This window comes from Somniosus microcephalus, chromosome 3 (assembly GCF_052327205.1).
Source record: "Somniosus microcephalus isolate GS21.2 chromosome 3, FLI_Smic_1.0, whole genome shotgun sequence".
Lineage (NCBI taxonomy): Eukaryota > Metazoa > Chordata > Chondrichthyes > Squaliformes > Somniosidae > Somniosus > Somniosus microcephalus.
In genome coordinates this window covers 43,593,269-43,610,505 of record NC_140989.1, presented here as the reverse complement: position 1 = coordinate 43,610,505, position 17,237 = coordinate 43,593,269, and the positions used below count along the sequence as shown (strand labels likewise).

Genomic DNA, 17,237 nt, shown 5'->3' with positions numbered 1-17,237 from the left:
ATAGGCTGGGGTTTTCTTTGGAACAGAGGAGGCTGAGGGGAGACCTAATTGAGGTGTATAAAGTTATGAGGGGCCTAGATAGAGTGGATAGGAAGGACCTATTTCTCGTAGCAGAAGGGTCAATAACCAGGGGGAATAGATTTAAAGCAATTGGTCAGAGGTTTGGAGGGGATTTGAGGAGAAATGTTTTCACCCAGAGGGTGGTGGGGTTCTGGAACTCACTGCCTGAAAGGGTGGTAGAGGCAGAGACCCTTGTCACATTTAAAAAGTACTTGGATATGCGCTTGAAGTGCCGTAACCTACAAGGCTACAGACCAAGAGCTGGAAAGTGGGATTAGGGTGGATAGCTCTGTCGGCTGGCATGGACAAGATGGGCCGAATGGCCTCCTTCTGTGCTGTAAATTTCTATGATAAACCAGGCTGCGTTTTTAATCCTGACCAGTCACCAAATGGTTAACCCTAAAATTACTGCTACAATATTTCAGATTCACGTTTAAACTTAAGCAGCCAAAAGTCAGATTTGAATACCTGATGTTAGAACATAACATAATAGAGCAGGAATAGGCCACTTGGCCCCTCGAGCCTGCTCCGCCATTCAATAAGATCAAAGCCACTTCCCTGCCTGCTCCCCATAACCTTTCACTCCCTTATCTTGCAAAAATCTGTCTATCTCCACCTTAAATGTATTTAATGACCCAGCCTCCACGGCTCTCTGGGGCAGAGAATTTCACAGATTTACGACCCTCCGAAGAAATGCCTCCTCATCTCAGCTCTAAAAGGGCGACCCTTTATTCTGAAACTATGTCCTGAAATGTTGCCCTTCCCTGCTTGGTAGTGTTCCTGTCCAGTTGCAAATGCTGATGAATACGAGGGTTCAGAGCAGAATTGCAATGTAAATAATGTTGACCATCATATTAGATTCAGAATGCCGGCTCTAGCTCAGTGGGTAGCACTCTCACCTCGGAGAGGGAAGGTTGTGAGTTTAAGTCCCACCCCAGAGACTTGAGCACATAAAACTAGGCCTACGCTCCAGAGCAGTACTCCGAGCGCTGCACTGTCTTTCGGATGAGACGTTAAACTGAGTCCCCGTCTGCTCTCAGGTGGATGTAAAAATTCCATGACCCTATTTTGAAGAGGAGCAGGGGAGTTATCCCTGGTGTCCTATCCAATATTTATGTCTCGATCAACATCTGAAAACAGATTATCTGGCCATTATCTCATTGCTGTATGTGGGAGCTTGCTGTGCGAAAATTGGCTGAGTTTCCTACATTACAACAGTGACCACACTTCTAAAAGTGCTTAATTGGCTGTAAAGTGCTTTGGGATGTCCAGTGGTCATGAAAGGCGCCATATAAATGCAAGTCTTTCTTTTTAATGGTGCAGCCTGATCTAATCCACAGTGCTGTGTGTTAACTGAACCAGCCATACAACTGAACTCACTGTGGGGTTAGCCCATCTCCAAGCACCTCTTGCCCAGTCAAACAGCAAATACTCCAACTTTCCATCCCTGCGACCACTATCTACATTTCAGTCATTTTCAATGCACGGCTGGTGGATTTTCTAAACCAATTTTAGTTTACAGACCGACTAACTCCGTACAGGACAACTTAAGGGACAGTGGAACCTCTGCAATAGTTAAAACCCAAGTAAGACCACACTCACCAGTGAAGATCTCGGGGTAGATGACGTCAGATAACGAAGCTCTTTTTGGGGGCCCCAGAGGTAGAATTTCTGGAAATCCCGAATGTTGCAAATTATCCACAGACCCTGCCTTCTTTATACCGCCTCTCTTTGGCCGTTTCAACTCCTCTGTCCAGTCAGCTGATCGACTGAGCGCACCCTTCCCACTGGAGAATCTCTGCTGTCTGGTTTGTTCTTTGCCCCGTTTCTGGTCAACTGTATGTCGCCTCCTCTGAAACAGAGGGCTCTGCGACGGCGAAACGGAGGGGGAGTTACTTGGAGAGCTCAGCTGCCTGGTCGTGGTTCTAACAAAGATGGCACTAACTGGAGGATACGGCCTGACCACCGTTGATGCGGCAACAGGGAACGGCCTGTACGATCGGAGCGTGCTTGCAGAAGTTTCTGGCTTCCGTCCATTAACACATTGGGCACTATTTTTAACTGCAGAGCCAGTTCCATCAAAAAACACATCTGAATCATACCCGGTGTGGCTATATGCCAGCATATTTTCAGCACTGTAGTCACCATCGTTCTCTCCAAGGCAGCTTTGATCAGCATCATTGCAAGTTAAATTGGCTTGATCACAAAGGCTGACCTTTTCAGGAGTTCGACAGACATTTGCGGAGAAGTCAAATCCATTTTGTGCGAATGCAACATCACTCACAGGGCCATTGCCCACCTTTGGGCTGTGGTCGGCAGCGGTTTCTATGGAAACCTGCCTCTCGTTTACTGCAGCCTTTAGATGCTCTGCATTTTCATTAAATCCATTACATTTAGCTAAAGTGCTGTAGGATTCCTCAGCTTTAGTCTCCGTCTCGTCCTGCTCAGGAAGGTTCGAGAGAGAGGCAAGACTGCCTACCTTGTCGGCCTTTGAGGAGACATGCTCCACATCTGGAACGTTTTCTTTGTTGGCAATGCCTGCCAGGGCTACAAATTGCTCAGTTTGTAGGAGGCTACTTTCAGTTTCTTTCTCCCATGTTTGCCGTTTCTCAGCAGCTGCGCTAATTGACCCCTGCTGCAGCTTAATGGCATGCTGAATATCAGAGAGCAAGTCCTCATGTTCTGTGGCTGAATGAAAGCTGTAAATATCTGTATCCGAGCCAGAGCTAACCCTTTGTCCGTCCTGGAGCTCCGAAGCAGCTGGAAGGCTGTCGTTGGTGATGTCTAAATGCTCAGCTTCAGTGTCCGATAGGCCCCCTTCATCAGCAGAAATGCTTATATCGGGAGTCTTTGTAACCGAATGGATGCTGTCTAATTCTTCAGTGTGCGGGGCCAGATTTTCCAATACATCATCCTTGGATCCACCAGTGCCATTCTTACCCCGTGACAGCGGTTTTCTCTTCCTAATGGAGAACACCGATCGAGAAGACTCGGATTTTTTCCGTCTGCTGCCGTCACTTCCCTTGCCGTGTTTTGCGTGCGTTTTCTTACCTCCCGACCCTTTCTTTGTGCCATCAGCATCCTTGGGCCTAGCGTCCTCCACGCATTCCTGCCCGTCGCCTCCAGCCTTTTTCAGCTTCCCGTCCTGGTTCCCCATGCTACCGAATGGCCAAAAGCTCTTCCCCTTCAAGCCATGCTCAGCCTCTCGGGTCCGGTCCGCCGGCGCCGAGCCGTTAGCTAAGCCAGCTGTCGTAGTGGCACCTCCCGGAGAAGCAGAGAAAACAAACGCTCGCTCGGTGCCGGAGATTCTCCCATCTGCTGTTGCAGTCTTTTTGCATAATGTGGTCCCCTCCTCTGGGACATGCTCAGTACGGTCTGTGCTTTTGCATGGGCTGTGAGCAAGCAGCCCGGCAGCCTTCTCCACACAAGGGATAAAGCACTTCTCGGTGATGTTATCGGTCAGTCTCTCAATTGTGTGAATGGCTTTCATAGCGGAGTCGGCATTTCTTTTAAAGAGGAGAAAATCCATCAGATGAGGTCAGAAGCACACGACTGAAGCTTTGAAACACTGCAATTGTTCTCCTGGAAGGAAGAAAAGAAAGAAAGTGAGGGGGGTTAAAAAAGGATTAATTACACACTGCAGAATTAGTTTAAAAATAGAAAAGATAAAAATGTAATGCATCTGTAGTTTCTGTTCCCATAGAAACAGATTATAGCCCACAAGGATACAGGATCCCTAGGGAGATCAAAACAGACTGCCGTGACTCCCCTCCACAAAAAAACAAAATCAATGGATTAGAAGCATCCTGGTCTGTCTTGGTGAAAGACTGATTGGTGCTCATCCTTTTTGCTTGCACCAGATGACACCAAAAGCCAACATTAAGCAAACGTTTTAAGCTTTGCTGAGGCTGTACATTTCCAACTGGTGCTTGACAACACAAAGACTTTCCTAGTAGAAATTAACTGCAAATAACAAATTCACTTGATTTTAAGCACAGGATCGCTCCTACAAGATAAAGCATGCTTTCACATTTAAAAGTGGGTATTACATTTCTAAAAGCAGCTGCATGCTTTACATTGTAGGAATAAGTCAGAATATAGAAGCTTTCAGTTCAAGATCCATTGCTGAGGCAAGGTGGATTGCTCGGTTAAAGCAGTTACAGATACAGACCTCTTGCGTACAAGATAAGCAATGACATGCACCTGTGTATATATGTGCATAAATAACACTAGTCATTGAGAGAGCTGGGGGGGGGGGGGGGGGGTGGGGGGTGGAGGAAGGGGGCAGGGAAGAAAAGGGAACAGCGAATGAGTCAACAATAGATCTTGGGAATACTGCTTCAGGCTCTTCTTCTGACTGACTGAATCAGATAACTGTAGAACAGAGAAGTAAGAGAGTGATAAAAATCATTACAAATTAAGAAACAATTGGCCTTAAAATAACCAGTGTCCTATAGTTTAATACAAGAACAAACTCAACACTCTATACATTTCCAAAAACATACAAATGATCAATTCTCAATGTGAACATGCTGTGTTGTGTGTAACCGGGTGACACAGGTTATACACACTTTGTGCTACAGACATTGGGAGCTGGACAGGCACAAAAACTGCAGTGCCTCATACCACATAGGTTACTTGGTCTGAAAAATTCAGCAGTTTCTTAGTTTCTGATCGTATATAGCCTGACATGCATGAGATTTAAAATTCCCCTCAAACTTGGGGTGGGGTCAAAAGAGTGCGAAGATGAAGGGTAAAGAATAGAATCTACGCAAATAGACCAATGAATGTTGAAATAGTCGGTGAATTTTGGAGACAAGCTCGATCCATAGGGATGAATTTTCCAAATACTCCAAACACATTGGCCTGGGTTTTACACGTATGCATGCCCAAGATTTTCCTCCCCATTCATTTTAATGCACAGGGAAGCTGGAGGCTGGTGAACAAAGGTGAAATATCCTGGCTATTGACTGTAGTAAAGATCTTCAGCTTGGTGTCCCTTTTGGTTCAGTTATAAAATATTCCACCAAGCATGGAACATAGAGCGGGAAGGTCCGAGGTTCCATCCCAGTATCAAGCTCTCTCTGCCAAGGTGGAAGTAAGTGTGCCGCGATTAGTACTCCTAAAATGGTGGTGGAGGGAGAAATTATAAAAAGGAGGCTCGACTATGATGCCCTCACAGTTGAATAGCCTATGGTTAGTCTCACGTGAAGGAAGGCCATTTAGGCAAAGTCTCAGAGGGCAGCTAGCCTTCATAGGACCAAGACTGGCCATCAGCCAGTGTATTCAGCAGAAGAGGAAAAATCTGGAAAAGGTGTTTATTTAAAAGAAAGACTCTCTAGATTTGCTCATGCAGCACACAGAATATATCCTTTCAAGCCACAGACTAATTGCTAATTCTTAATAATAGTTGTGGTAAACCACTTTTATCGTTCACTACCGTTACACTATGGTTATCACTGTTATATCACTGTTATATCGTTACAACAGTGTAAACAGTGATAACCAGAGTGTATCACTACACGAGGTCGCCTCTTGTCACGCTGTTATACCTGGGCTGACCACTGCTGACTCCGCCCATAGCTCCGCCTACTTGCCCAGGTATAGAGGTGGTCGACTGGCTGGTATTCCTCCTTGTTGGATCCGATCACCCACGAGGGTGGGCTCTGTTATTTAGCCAATAAAAACCTATAGTTACTTTCTTAACTCGTCGCTTTTCATTGGATGAATTGATAGGTATATCAATTTTATTGGCTAAATTTTAAAAATGTCTAACGAACCGTCAGACCAGTCAGACGCCCAGCTACAACAGCCACAGCAGCCGGCCTGGCTGCGAGCCCTCCGACCGCCGTGCCTGGATCTAAACCCACAGGCAGCAAACTCAGCCCTCGACTTCAAACACTGGCTGAGCTGTTTCGAATCCTACCTGGGAGAATCCGGCGTGCCTCAGAGATCCAAACTAAGAGTGCTGACCGCCCAAGTGAGCCCTAAAGTATTCGCACTCATACAGGACCTTACTACATACGAGGCCGCCATCAACCTGCTGAAACAGCAGTACCGGAGCCCGGTAAACTCTATGTATGCCAGACACCTCCTAAGATCCCACCCGCAACAGCCAGGAGAGTCTGTAGATGAATTTTTACAGGCACTACCAACACTCGGCAGGGACTGTGACTTTAAAACGGTAACGGCTGCAGAAAATACTGAAGAGAATATCCGCGATGCCTTCGTCAAAGGCTTTCGGTCCGACTACTCACGGCAAAGACTGCTCGAATCAAAGGACCTCGACCTGAACACAGCTGCAGCCCTCGCCCGCTCCCTGGAAGTGGCCCATCGAGACCTCGAGGCGTATTCCAGGTACTGTACTGCGTGACCCTGGGACTCCGGCCCGACCCCGGCCGCAATACCCCTCGCAACGCCACCTCCGGGACCTACCTCAGCGTCGGCATCCCAGAACCGATCGGGACCGCCACCCCCAGTACCGGCTGCAACATCAGACCCCCGCGATCGGGCCGCCGGCTGCTTCTTCTGTGGCCAGGCGAAACACCCGAGGATGCGCTGCCCTGCGAGAAACGCGACTTGCTCCCATTGCCAGAAGGCCACTTCGCTAAGGCCTGCAGGGGGAGAGCCACAGACGCCAGCAGTGCCTCATGCGAATTGTGGGGGCGGCCATCTTTCATCCAGGCCACAGATGCCAGTATCCCCTCGTGAGAGCGGCCATCTTTGATCAAGGCAACCGACACCAGCAATGCCTCATGTGAGTTGTGGGGGCAGCCATCTTATTCAACCTCGTGGGCGCCGCCATTTTGTCCACCACAGTCGACCGCCACCTTGTCGCCAGACCCGACCACCGCCTCACCCGCAGACTACAGCAGCTCGCTCAGCCATACACTAGCCTCCGTCACACTGGACCAAGCTCGCCCGCATCACCTGTCCAAGTCCATGATGGACATCAAAGTAAACGGCCACGCCACGACCTGCCTGTTCGACAGCGGAAGCACGGAGAGTTTCATACATCCAGACACGGTGAGCCACTACTCCCTCACTGTCCGGCCAACGCGCAACCGGATCTCGATGGCATCGAGGTCCCATTCTACAGACATCAGCGGCTACTGTATTGTGACCCTGTCGGTTAGGGGCACGGAGTATAAAAATTTTAAACTCCTCGTCCTGCCCCAGCTCTGCGCTGCCGTCCTACTAGGGCTGGACTTCCAATCCCACCTGCAAAGTGTCACTTTGGCATATGGTGGACCCTTCCCCCCACTCAGTCGACAACCAGCAGCCTTTAAACCGCCCACCGCATACCACCTGCGGCCTATCCACCCTCAAGGTCCCGCCCCCCCCTCCCTGTTCGCTAACCTCACCCGCGACTGTAAACCCGTCGCCACCAAGAGCAGGCGATACAGCGCCGGGGACAGAGCTTTTATTAGCTGTGAGGTGCAGCGTCTCCTGAAGGAGGGCATCATCGAGAGGAGCAACAGCCCCTGGCGTGCCCAGGTCGTAGTCGTTAAGACCGGCGATAAAAACCGCCTAGTCATCGACTACAGCCAAACCATAAACCGGTACACCCAGCTGGACGCATACCCCCTTCCCCGCATATCTGATATGGTCAATCAGATTGCGCAGTACCGGGTATTCTCCACCATCGACCTTAAGTCGGCCTATCACCAACTCCCTATCCGCCCTGAGGACCGCCAGTATACAGCCTTCGAGGCGAACGGCCGCCTCGACCACTTCCTTAGGGTTCCCTTCGGCGTCACCAACGGGGTTTCGGTCTTCCAAAGGGAGATGGACTGGATGGTTGACCAGAACGGGCTGCACGCCACGTTCCCCTATCTAGATAACGTCACCATCTGCAGCCGCGACCGGCAGGACCACGATGTTAATCTGGAAAGATTCCTCCGTACGGCCCAACGGCTGAACCTCACCTACAATAAGGAGAAATGTGTGTTTAACACCTCGCGCCTTGCCATCCTCGGCTGCGTAGTAGAGAACGGAGTCATCGGCCCCGACCCCAAAAGAATGCGCCCCCTCATGGAGCTTCCCCTCCCCCACTGTCCAAAGGCGCTGAAGAGAACCCTGGGGCTCTTCGCCTACTATGCCCAATGGGTGCCAAATTATGCAGACAAAGCCAGACCCCTCATGAAGTCCACCTCCTTCCCCCTGACGGCAGAAGCGTGCGCAGCCTTCTCCCTCATTAAGGGAGACATTGCTAAGGCCACAATGCACGCGGTGGATGAGTCTATCCCTTTCCAAGTGGAGAGCGATGCATCCGACTTCGCCGTAGCCGCAACCCTCAACCAGGAGGGGAGACCGGTGGCCTTCTTCTCAAGGACCCTCCAGGGCCCTGAGATCCGACACTCTTCGGTCGAGGAGGAGGCCCAGGCGATCGTGGAGGCTGTACGACGCTGGAGGCATTACCTGGCAGGCAAACGATTTACCCTCCTCACCGACCAGCATTCGGTCGCTTTTATGTTTAACAACAAGCTGAGGGGCAAAATCAAGAACGACAAGATCTTGAGGTGGAGAATCGAGCTCTCCACCTATGATTATGATATCTTGTACTGGCCTGGTAAACTGAACGAACCCCCAGATGCTCTATCACGAAGTACATGCGCCAACGTGCAAACTGATAGACTGCAGACCCTCCACAATGACCTCTGCCACCCCGGGGTCACCAGACTTTACCACTTCATTAAGGCCCGCAACCTGCCATACTCCATCGAGGAGGTCAGGACCATGACCAGGAACTGCCAAACCTGTGCCGAATGCAAACCGCATTTCTTTAGGCCAGACAGAGCAAGCCTGATCAAGGCCACCCGCCCCTTCGAGCGCTTGAGCATCGATTTTAAGGGGCCCCTCCCGTCCTCTGACCGTAATGTGTACTTCCTCAACATCATTGATGAGTACTCCCGTTTCCCCTTTGCCTTCCCCTGCCCAGACATGACCAGCACCACGGTCATCAAATGCCTGAACGACCTCTTCGCCTTGTTCGGGTTCCCGAACTATATACATAGCGACCGGGGCTCCTCCTTCATGAGCGAGGAACTTCGCCAGTTCCTATTAGCGAGAGGTATCGCTGCAAGCAGGACCACCAGCTACAACCCCCGAGGGAACGGCCAGGTGGAAAGAGAGAATGCGACTGTCTGGAAGGCCGTTCTCTTAGCCTTAAAGTCTAAGGGCCTCCCAACCTCTTGCTGGCAGGAAGTCCTCCCGGCAGCGCTGCATTCCATCCGGTCACTGCTTTGCACTGCCATTAACGCCACCCGCCATGAACGAATGTTTGTTTTCCCCAGGAAATCGACTACGGGAACCACGCTGCCAACTTGGCTGACTTCTCCAGGGCCCGTCTTACTGCGAAAGCATGTGAGGGCCCATAAAACGGACCCCCTGGTCGAGAGGGTGGTCCTCCTGCACGCCAACCCCCAGTACGCCTACGTGGCATACCCAGACGGGCGGGAGGACACAGTCTCCTTACGAGACCTTGCACCCTCGGGCACCCGAGACACCACCATTACCCCCCACCACCCCCCCAAATCCAGCCCAGGTAGACGGCCTGCCGGAACCCCACGAGCCTTCGTCAACCACGCAGACACCAGCATTAACACCGGAGACTGCAACACCGCCGCCGCTGCTGCGCCGATCAGAAAGACTTACGAGGCCTCCGGACAGACTGACATACCCGAACTGGTAGTACACTTCACCCCGCCGGACTCAAATCTAAACAAGGGGTGAATGTGGTAAACCACTTTTATCGTTCACTACCGTTACACTATGGTTATCACTGTTATATCGTTACAACAGTGTAAACAGTGATAACCATAGTGTATCACTACACGAGGTCGCCTCTTGCCACGCTGTTATACCTGGGCTGACCACTGCTGACTCCGCCCATAGCTCCGCCTACTTGCCCAGGTATAAAGGTGGTCGACTGGCTGGTATTCCTCCTTGTTGGATCCGATCACCCACGAGGGTGGGCTCTGTTATTTAGCCAATAAAAACCTATAGTTACTTTCTTAACTCGTCGCTTTTCATTGACTATTGATATACCTATCAATTCATCCAAACAGCTTCAATAAATAAATTTAAAGCTACATTCAGCTTCTGAATGGGACACCCTTCCAGCAGCTCTGTCACACTGTGTACCAACATTAATTTAGCTCTAGTAGAACATCTACTAGAACTCCATTATCGTTGTATTATGCGACTACAGTGATGGTAGAAGGCAAACTAGATGGACCTTGGTCTTTTCTTGTCGAGTAATTTCTATGTATTTACCAGCTATTCATTGCTATCTTAAGCAGTCAGCTCGGAGATATGTGACAGTGACAAAGTGGCCTGCCGACCAGCTTTCCTCTCCCTCTACAGAAGGGCCTAACATCTCTACAACAACACAAAAGAGACGGAGATCAGTGCCCATTGTGTGGGATCATGAATTAAACTTGAAACTTCCTGTTCTGTAGTACAGTATACCGTAATGCCAGTGCACCAAGCACAATATTACCCGCAGAAATAAGCATATGTTTACAATGCTACCAATACGGAGCGTTGGGTGGCAACCGCAGCTCAGTGTTAGCACTCTCGCCTCTAGTCAGAAGATTGTGGGCTCAAATCCCACTCCAGAGAACCGAGCACATAATCTAGACTGACACTCAAGGTGTAGTACTGAGGTAGTGCTGCACTGTCGGAGGTGCCGTCTTTAGGATGAGAGGTTATCCGAGGCCCCATCTGCTCTCAGGTGGACGTAAAAGATCCCATGGCACTATTTCGAAGAGCAGGGGAGTTCTCCCCGATGTCCTGGCCAATATTTATCCCTCAACCAACATCAAAGATTATCTGGCCATCATCACATTGCTGTTTGTGGAAGCTTGCTGTGCGCAATTTGGTTGCCACATTTCCTACATTACAAGCGACTACGTTTCAAAAGTACTTAATTGGCTGTAAAGCGCTTTGTGACATCCTGAGGTTGCGATAGAAAGACTTGCATTTATATAGTGTCTTTTTTTTTTAAACCAACATAAAATTTAAAAAGGCCATCATGTCAGGGGGAAACAAAAAAGTGTTCGTTTACATGAAGTAGTAAAAAGGAGGATTTTACTGAGATGTTCAAAACTCTTTAGGGGATCAACAAGTGGATCTGTGAGAAACTAACAGCCATGAATAACGATGAGGGAGAAAGGAATGGAACTTGGAAGAGGGAAAGGTGAAAGGAGCCGAAGGTCAGATTTAACCATTTCACAGAGGGTGGTGCATGTTTGGAATGGACTGCCCAGGGAGGCGATGCAGGCCAATAACACGAGTAACTAAGAGGCAGTTGATCAGGCATTTGCTGAGAAAAATCAATTAAAGGATTAATTGACTCGGTCTTCCCCAGTCCTACTCTCCTGGTCGCTACCATTAACAAAACAGCGTAAACATTAAGTGAGAACAGGATCATTCTTCACTGTCATGCCGCCACAGTGCAACAGTCTGCCAAATTTCCCCACAGAACTGTCATTGGAACTTGTGAAACCACTCCATATACAGCCACTAAAATGGAGTCAACTTTCATGTTTAAGAGCTTATTTCACATAGGATATGTGATTGCTTATGGAAATGCGTCACTTGAACATAGAATTCTGAAGACTTATCATCTCCTCAGCCTATGCACTTCCAGCATCCAAGAAGGGGAAGAGAGGGGGAGTTAACGTTTCAGGCCGATGACCCTTTGTCAGAGCTGGAAAAAGTTGGAGATCGAACAGGTTTTTAAGCAAGTGCAGGGGCAGGGAAAGGAGGGAGGGGAGGAAAGAACAAAAGGGAAGGTCTGTGATAGGATGGAAGGCAGGAGCGATTAAGAAACAAAAGGGATGACGGTGCGAGGCAAAAGGAAATGGGAATGGGACAAGTAAAGAAACAAAAGATGGCCCCAGGTGAAGTGTAAAATGGCAATGGCAGAATCATCAACAGCTGCCATGAGAGAGAAAAAAAAAATCAGATTTCCAGCATTTGTATGAGAGAGAAAGTGGTGCCTGGTCACTATCCCACTGCCTCTCCAAAGCTGTGCAACTGACTTTAGCAGCTCATTGGCTGAAGACATTGGGAAACCTGTCTGTCTTTACTCCAACACCACGATGTTTTATGTATCTAAAGTTTTCACTATTAATACTGCACTTCAAAATAGACATAACGAAGTAAAAATGAAACTATTCCAGAAGCAATCACCAAGTTTGTTTCATCAACACATTGATAGCTCACAAAAAGAGTTACATTTCATGATTCTGTAGGTATATATTTTGCCTAACAGATATATGCAAACAAATAGGACAGTAGAGACTCAACATGCCATGCCAGGATGGCGTCAGTGATCCTCCACCTGACCAGTACATTCATCCAGATACTAGTGGGAAGTCTAGTTGTGTTTGCAAAAGATCATGCAATGTTTACATCATTGGAGCACCCAAGGACTTTTCCTGCAAATAAATAATAAATGTTTAAAGACCAACAATATTTTGCCAATGTGATGGGATACACAAGGTCTAAATTATTGATTTATTCCATATACAGGGGCCTACAGCAAAGTGAAGCCTGGGTACAATACGAGTTAACCATATTCATACCTCCTAAACTTATCCTTATTTCCTTCAAACTATTCACAAACCTCAAATATTCCTGAACCATCTTCATTGCCAAAATTTCATGCTGGTCTTTAGAAAAATTAATTAGTTGCAGGACAAAAATAATGGTCATTACAAGTTACACAACAGAAAACTCTAAGGCCGGAATATTGTCGCCGCTCAGCGGACGGGATGGGTGGCGGGTCAGCTGTTAAATTTAAAGTGATTGACAGTGGGTCATCTTCCAAAATTCTATAGACTCTGGAACAGTTCCCATGGATTGGAGGTTAGCTAATGTTACCCCACTATTCAAAAAAGGTGGTAGAGAAAACAGGGAATTATAGGCCGGTAGGCCTGACATCGGTAGTGGGGAAAATGCTAGAGTCCATTATAAAAGATGTAATAGCAGAGCACTTGGAAAACAGTGACAGGATTGGACAAAGTCAACATGGATTTACAAAAGGTAAATTGTGCTTGACTAATCTACTGGAATTTTGAGGATGTAACTGGTAAAATAGATGAGAGAACCAGTGGATCTGGTGTATTTGGACTTTCAGAAGGCTTTCGATAAGGTCCCACATAAGAGATTAGCATGTAAATTAAGGCACATGGAATTGGAGGCAAGGTATTGACTTGGATAGATTAGTGGTTTGCAGACGACACAAAGCTGGGTGGGCGTGTGTGCTGTGAGGAGGATGCAGAGAAACTCCAGTATGATTTGGACAGGTTGGGTGATTTGGCAGATGCAGTATAATGTGGATAAATGCAAGGTTATCCACATTGGTGGCAAAAACAGGAAGGCAGATTATCTGAACGGCAATAGATTGGGAGAAGGGGAAGTGCAACGAGACCTGGGTGTCCTTTTGCACAAGTCGCTGAAGGTAAGCATGCAGGTGCAGCAGGCGGTTAAGGTGGCAAATGGTATGTTGGCCATCGTAGCGAGAGGGTTCGAGTACAGGAACAAGGATGTCTTGCTGCAGTTGTACAGGGCCTTGGCAAGACCACACCTCGAGTATTGTGTGCAGTTTTGTTCACCTTATCTGAGGAAGGATGTTCTTGCTATGGAGGGAGTGCAGTGAAGATTCACCAGACTGATACCTGGGATGACAGGAATGACATATGAGGAGAGATTGGGTTTATACTCACTGGAGTTTAGAAGAATGAGAGGCACTCTCCTTGAAACTTATAAAATTCTAACAGGACTAGACAGACTTGATGCAGGAAGGATGTTCCCAATGGCCAGGGAGTCCAGAACCAGGGGTCACAGTCTAAGGATAAGGGGTAAGCCATTTAGGGCAGAGATGAGGAGGAATTTCTTCACCCAGAGAGTGGTGAACCTGTGGAATTCTCTACCACAGAAGGCAGTTGAGGCCAATTCATTAAATATATTCAAGAAGGAGTTAGATATATTTCTTAAGGCTAAAGGGATCAAGGGATATGGGGAGAAGGCAGGGACAGGGAACTGAATTTGGATGATCAGTCACGATCTCATGGAATGGCAGAGCAGGCTTGAGGGGCCGAATGACCTACTCCTGCTCCTATCTTTCTAAGTTTCTATGAATCTGCTGTCAAACTGCACACACTGGACTTTCCCGATGTCGGGTCTCCCAGCGCTGAGCAGACCCGGCAGGCAGTGGTGGGGGGACCCAATTCAAATCATTAGTGGCTTGTTTACAGCCACTTAATGCTATTTTCTCAGCTTTTTGAATTTGACAGGTCACCCACCGGTTTCCCACTGTGCCTAGACCTCGTTTATAAAGCTGAGGCGGGAGGTCAGTGGCCATTGAATCAGCTGATGAGTTGACAACTTCAAATATCAAGTCAAAGCTCCCTGCTGATTGAGAAATGTCCCCTTAACCACTAGCTTCTCTAAACTGCATTTCCACTACAGATTCAGAATGCTGCAAGTCTTCACACAAGTCTCCATCCAGTCTGATCTCATTACCTCTCCCACCATTGACAGATCACTTCTGTCATCTCTGATTCACCTGTCATCTATTCCATCAGCATTGGTACACTTTATACCCTCGCACTTTGGTCCTTAGAATCCCAACATGATCAGCTTGAGCACCAGCAGCACCAGGCACACCAGCATCACCAACACCACCACCAACCTTCTCTGCAATCAACTGATGCTGCACAGGACACAGGGCATCAGCACTCGACCACATTGCTGCCCAGGATGCTAGGGATGGCCTCACCATGGCCAGATTTACTTCACTTGACGCTGTACATCCTGGCTGCCACATGATATGCCAGGTTGGCACCACCCCACACTAACACCATAAAGCATCCCTATAATGCCCAAGCCATTCCTTTCACATTCATCACTCATCAGCATACAGTTCCATACATCTCAGTGGTAGGGTTGCCAACTTGTTAGGATTGGCCTGGAGCCTCCAGGAATTAAAGAGTAATCTCCAGGACACTGCGGAGACCAAACCAGGGGACAAACCATTGGGGCATTAAACATGTGATTTCCCATTTTCTGTGAACACTGCTCTTTACTAGTTATAAAAATATGAGATGGGGAAAAAGGCTATTTGACCAAATGGGGCTGTTGGAGATGGGAGGACATGTGATGAAACCTCCGGGAATACGTCCAACCAGAGTGGTCTGCCCTCCTCAGTGGCTCGCTGGTAGCAGATTGCTCATTCTATCCACAGTTCCTGGCTGAGAGAAAGACCTGGGTCAGGGAAAGGGGCTGGGGGAAAAAAAAACAGATTGAAGGTTTCTCCTTTTAAAAAAACCAAGTATGATGGAGGAGGTGGCAAGGGGTGGAGGGCAGAAGGCAAGAATGGAAGAGGAAATACAATTAGAAAAGCAAAAGTATGCCAGTTATAAATTGTTCAAGCTTAGTCAACAATTTAGTTCAGGAAAATATTAACTCTGATTATAAACAGTTACCAGATTAACTAGTAAAAAAGGCAGACTTGCATTTCTATAGCGCCTTTCACAACCACCGGACGTCTCAAAGCGCTTTACAGCCAATGAAGTATCTTAACATCTTGCCAAAAATGAATTGCAGGAGGAAGAACGTGGCAGCAATAGCTAGAAAAGCATGTCCGAGCAATCACCTGAACTCCCAAAAAGCAAAATACAAAATCAACTCTGCAGTTTTGTATGGATGAGTCACCTGGAAATGTGCACTCCTGGCTGTAATATGCTCAACAGCTTTGACGAGTTAGTAACAATTCTTTATCCGTTAAACAATTAATTTGTACTTGAATTCAAAAATACATTGCAATATGCTTACTACTAAAATGTGAAGTAGCTTCTTTTTTTAAAAATAAACTGAGCAGACTAAAAGACTCATTGCATCATAAGCTTAAAGTAGTCACTTTATAGTTCTACATGACAACCTATTTCACCCGGTCGAGAGCAGTAGAACCGAGGCTGCAGCCTGCTCTTGAAGGAGTAAATTCAGAACTAGTCTGCAGAAACAATTTTTCAGCAAGCGATTAATCTATGGAACAGGCTCCCTAGGGAGACAGTGGGAAACACTGTTGATTTATTCAAATGCAAGTTAGATTGATTTCTTCCAGAAAATAACATTTTGGGCTACAGTATATGAGTGATTTGAGACATGACATGTGCCAAGTGTAGCAGGCTTGGGAAGAATAGGTGACTTTGGACCTATGGTTCCCAAAGCTCTCCACCACTGGGGGGTTTCCTCGTCTCATGTCTGGGTCTGTTGTAGACTAATTAATAGAGGTTGATTGCTAGGATTAGTCAACAGCTCCATCATCATTGTATCATGAGACTACCAGGGTGGCAGGTGGTGAACTGGATGGAGCTTGGCCTTTTCTCCCCCCATTCAGTAACTCGTATGTTCAAGAGTTTGTTTGTAATGACGGCTCGAGGAATGGATGGCAGTGGATAACAATCATTCATAACTTATCTACACAGTGTTTCTGCAGCTATATTACTTCAATACATTTTTAAATACTAAATACTATTTTAGGGAAAAGTGAAAAAATGCTTCAATCTTTAAACAGCGTCTTACTCTACCGATGTGCCTAACTAGCCCTCAGTGCAAACAGCACAAGTTTGCATTTGTTGGTGCTCAACCTGGAAGGTGCATTTACAAAGGAATGAAACAATCAGTCTGATGCCTTTCCACCAGGCTCAGCCAATAGTGTCTCAGGAGGCAGGTTTTAAATATCTGAATTACTGTTACAAGCATAACAAAAGAATACATGGTCCCAAATAGAATCCAGATTTACAACACTGCATAGGCTTCCGCTTTTGAAATGAAATCCAGACCAGAGTCCAGGTCGAATAACCAAGCAACACTTCAAATCGAAGATCATGCAAGAGCTATGGGCATTTGGAAAATGTGCACATGGGGCGGCTCACCAACATCAGTCACCTCTTTCAGAGGGCAAGGGAAATAACTTTTTTTTTTTTTTTTTTAAATATAAAAACAACCTCGCATAGCATTCACGCACCAAGGATTAACACTTCACGGGGAGGGACTTGCATATATATATAGCGCCTTTCACGACCACCGGACGTCTCAAAGCGCTTTACAGCCAATTAAGTATTTTTTGGAGTGTAGTCACTGTTGTAATGTGGGAAACA

The 17,237-nt window shown here is 47.4% G+C and overlaps 1 protein-coding gene across 2 annotated transcripts in view; it reads right to left on the bottom strand.

The window, feature by feature from the left end:
• Positions 1–17,237, bottom strand: part of fmn2b (formin 2b) — a 583,001-nt gene that overhangs the window by 543,129 nt on the left and 22,635 nt on the right. For both annotated transcript variants that reach the window (XM_085980275.1, XM_085980276.1), the window contains exon 2: positions 1,663–3,642. In XM_085980275.1, coding sequence (XP_085836401.1) covers positions 1,663–3,589 — 1,927 coding nt within the window. In that variant the 5' untranslated portion in view covers positions 3,590–3,642. The remainder of the gene's footprint in view (positions 1–1,662; positions 3,643–17,237) is intronic.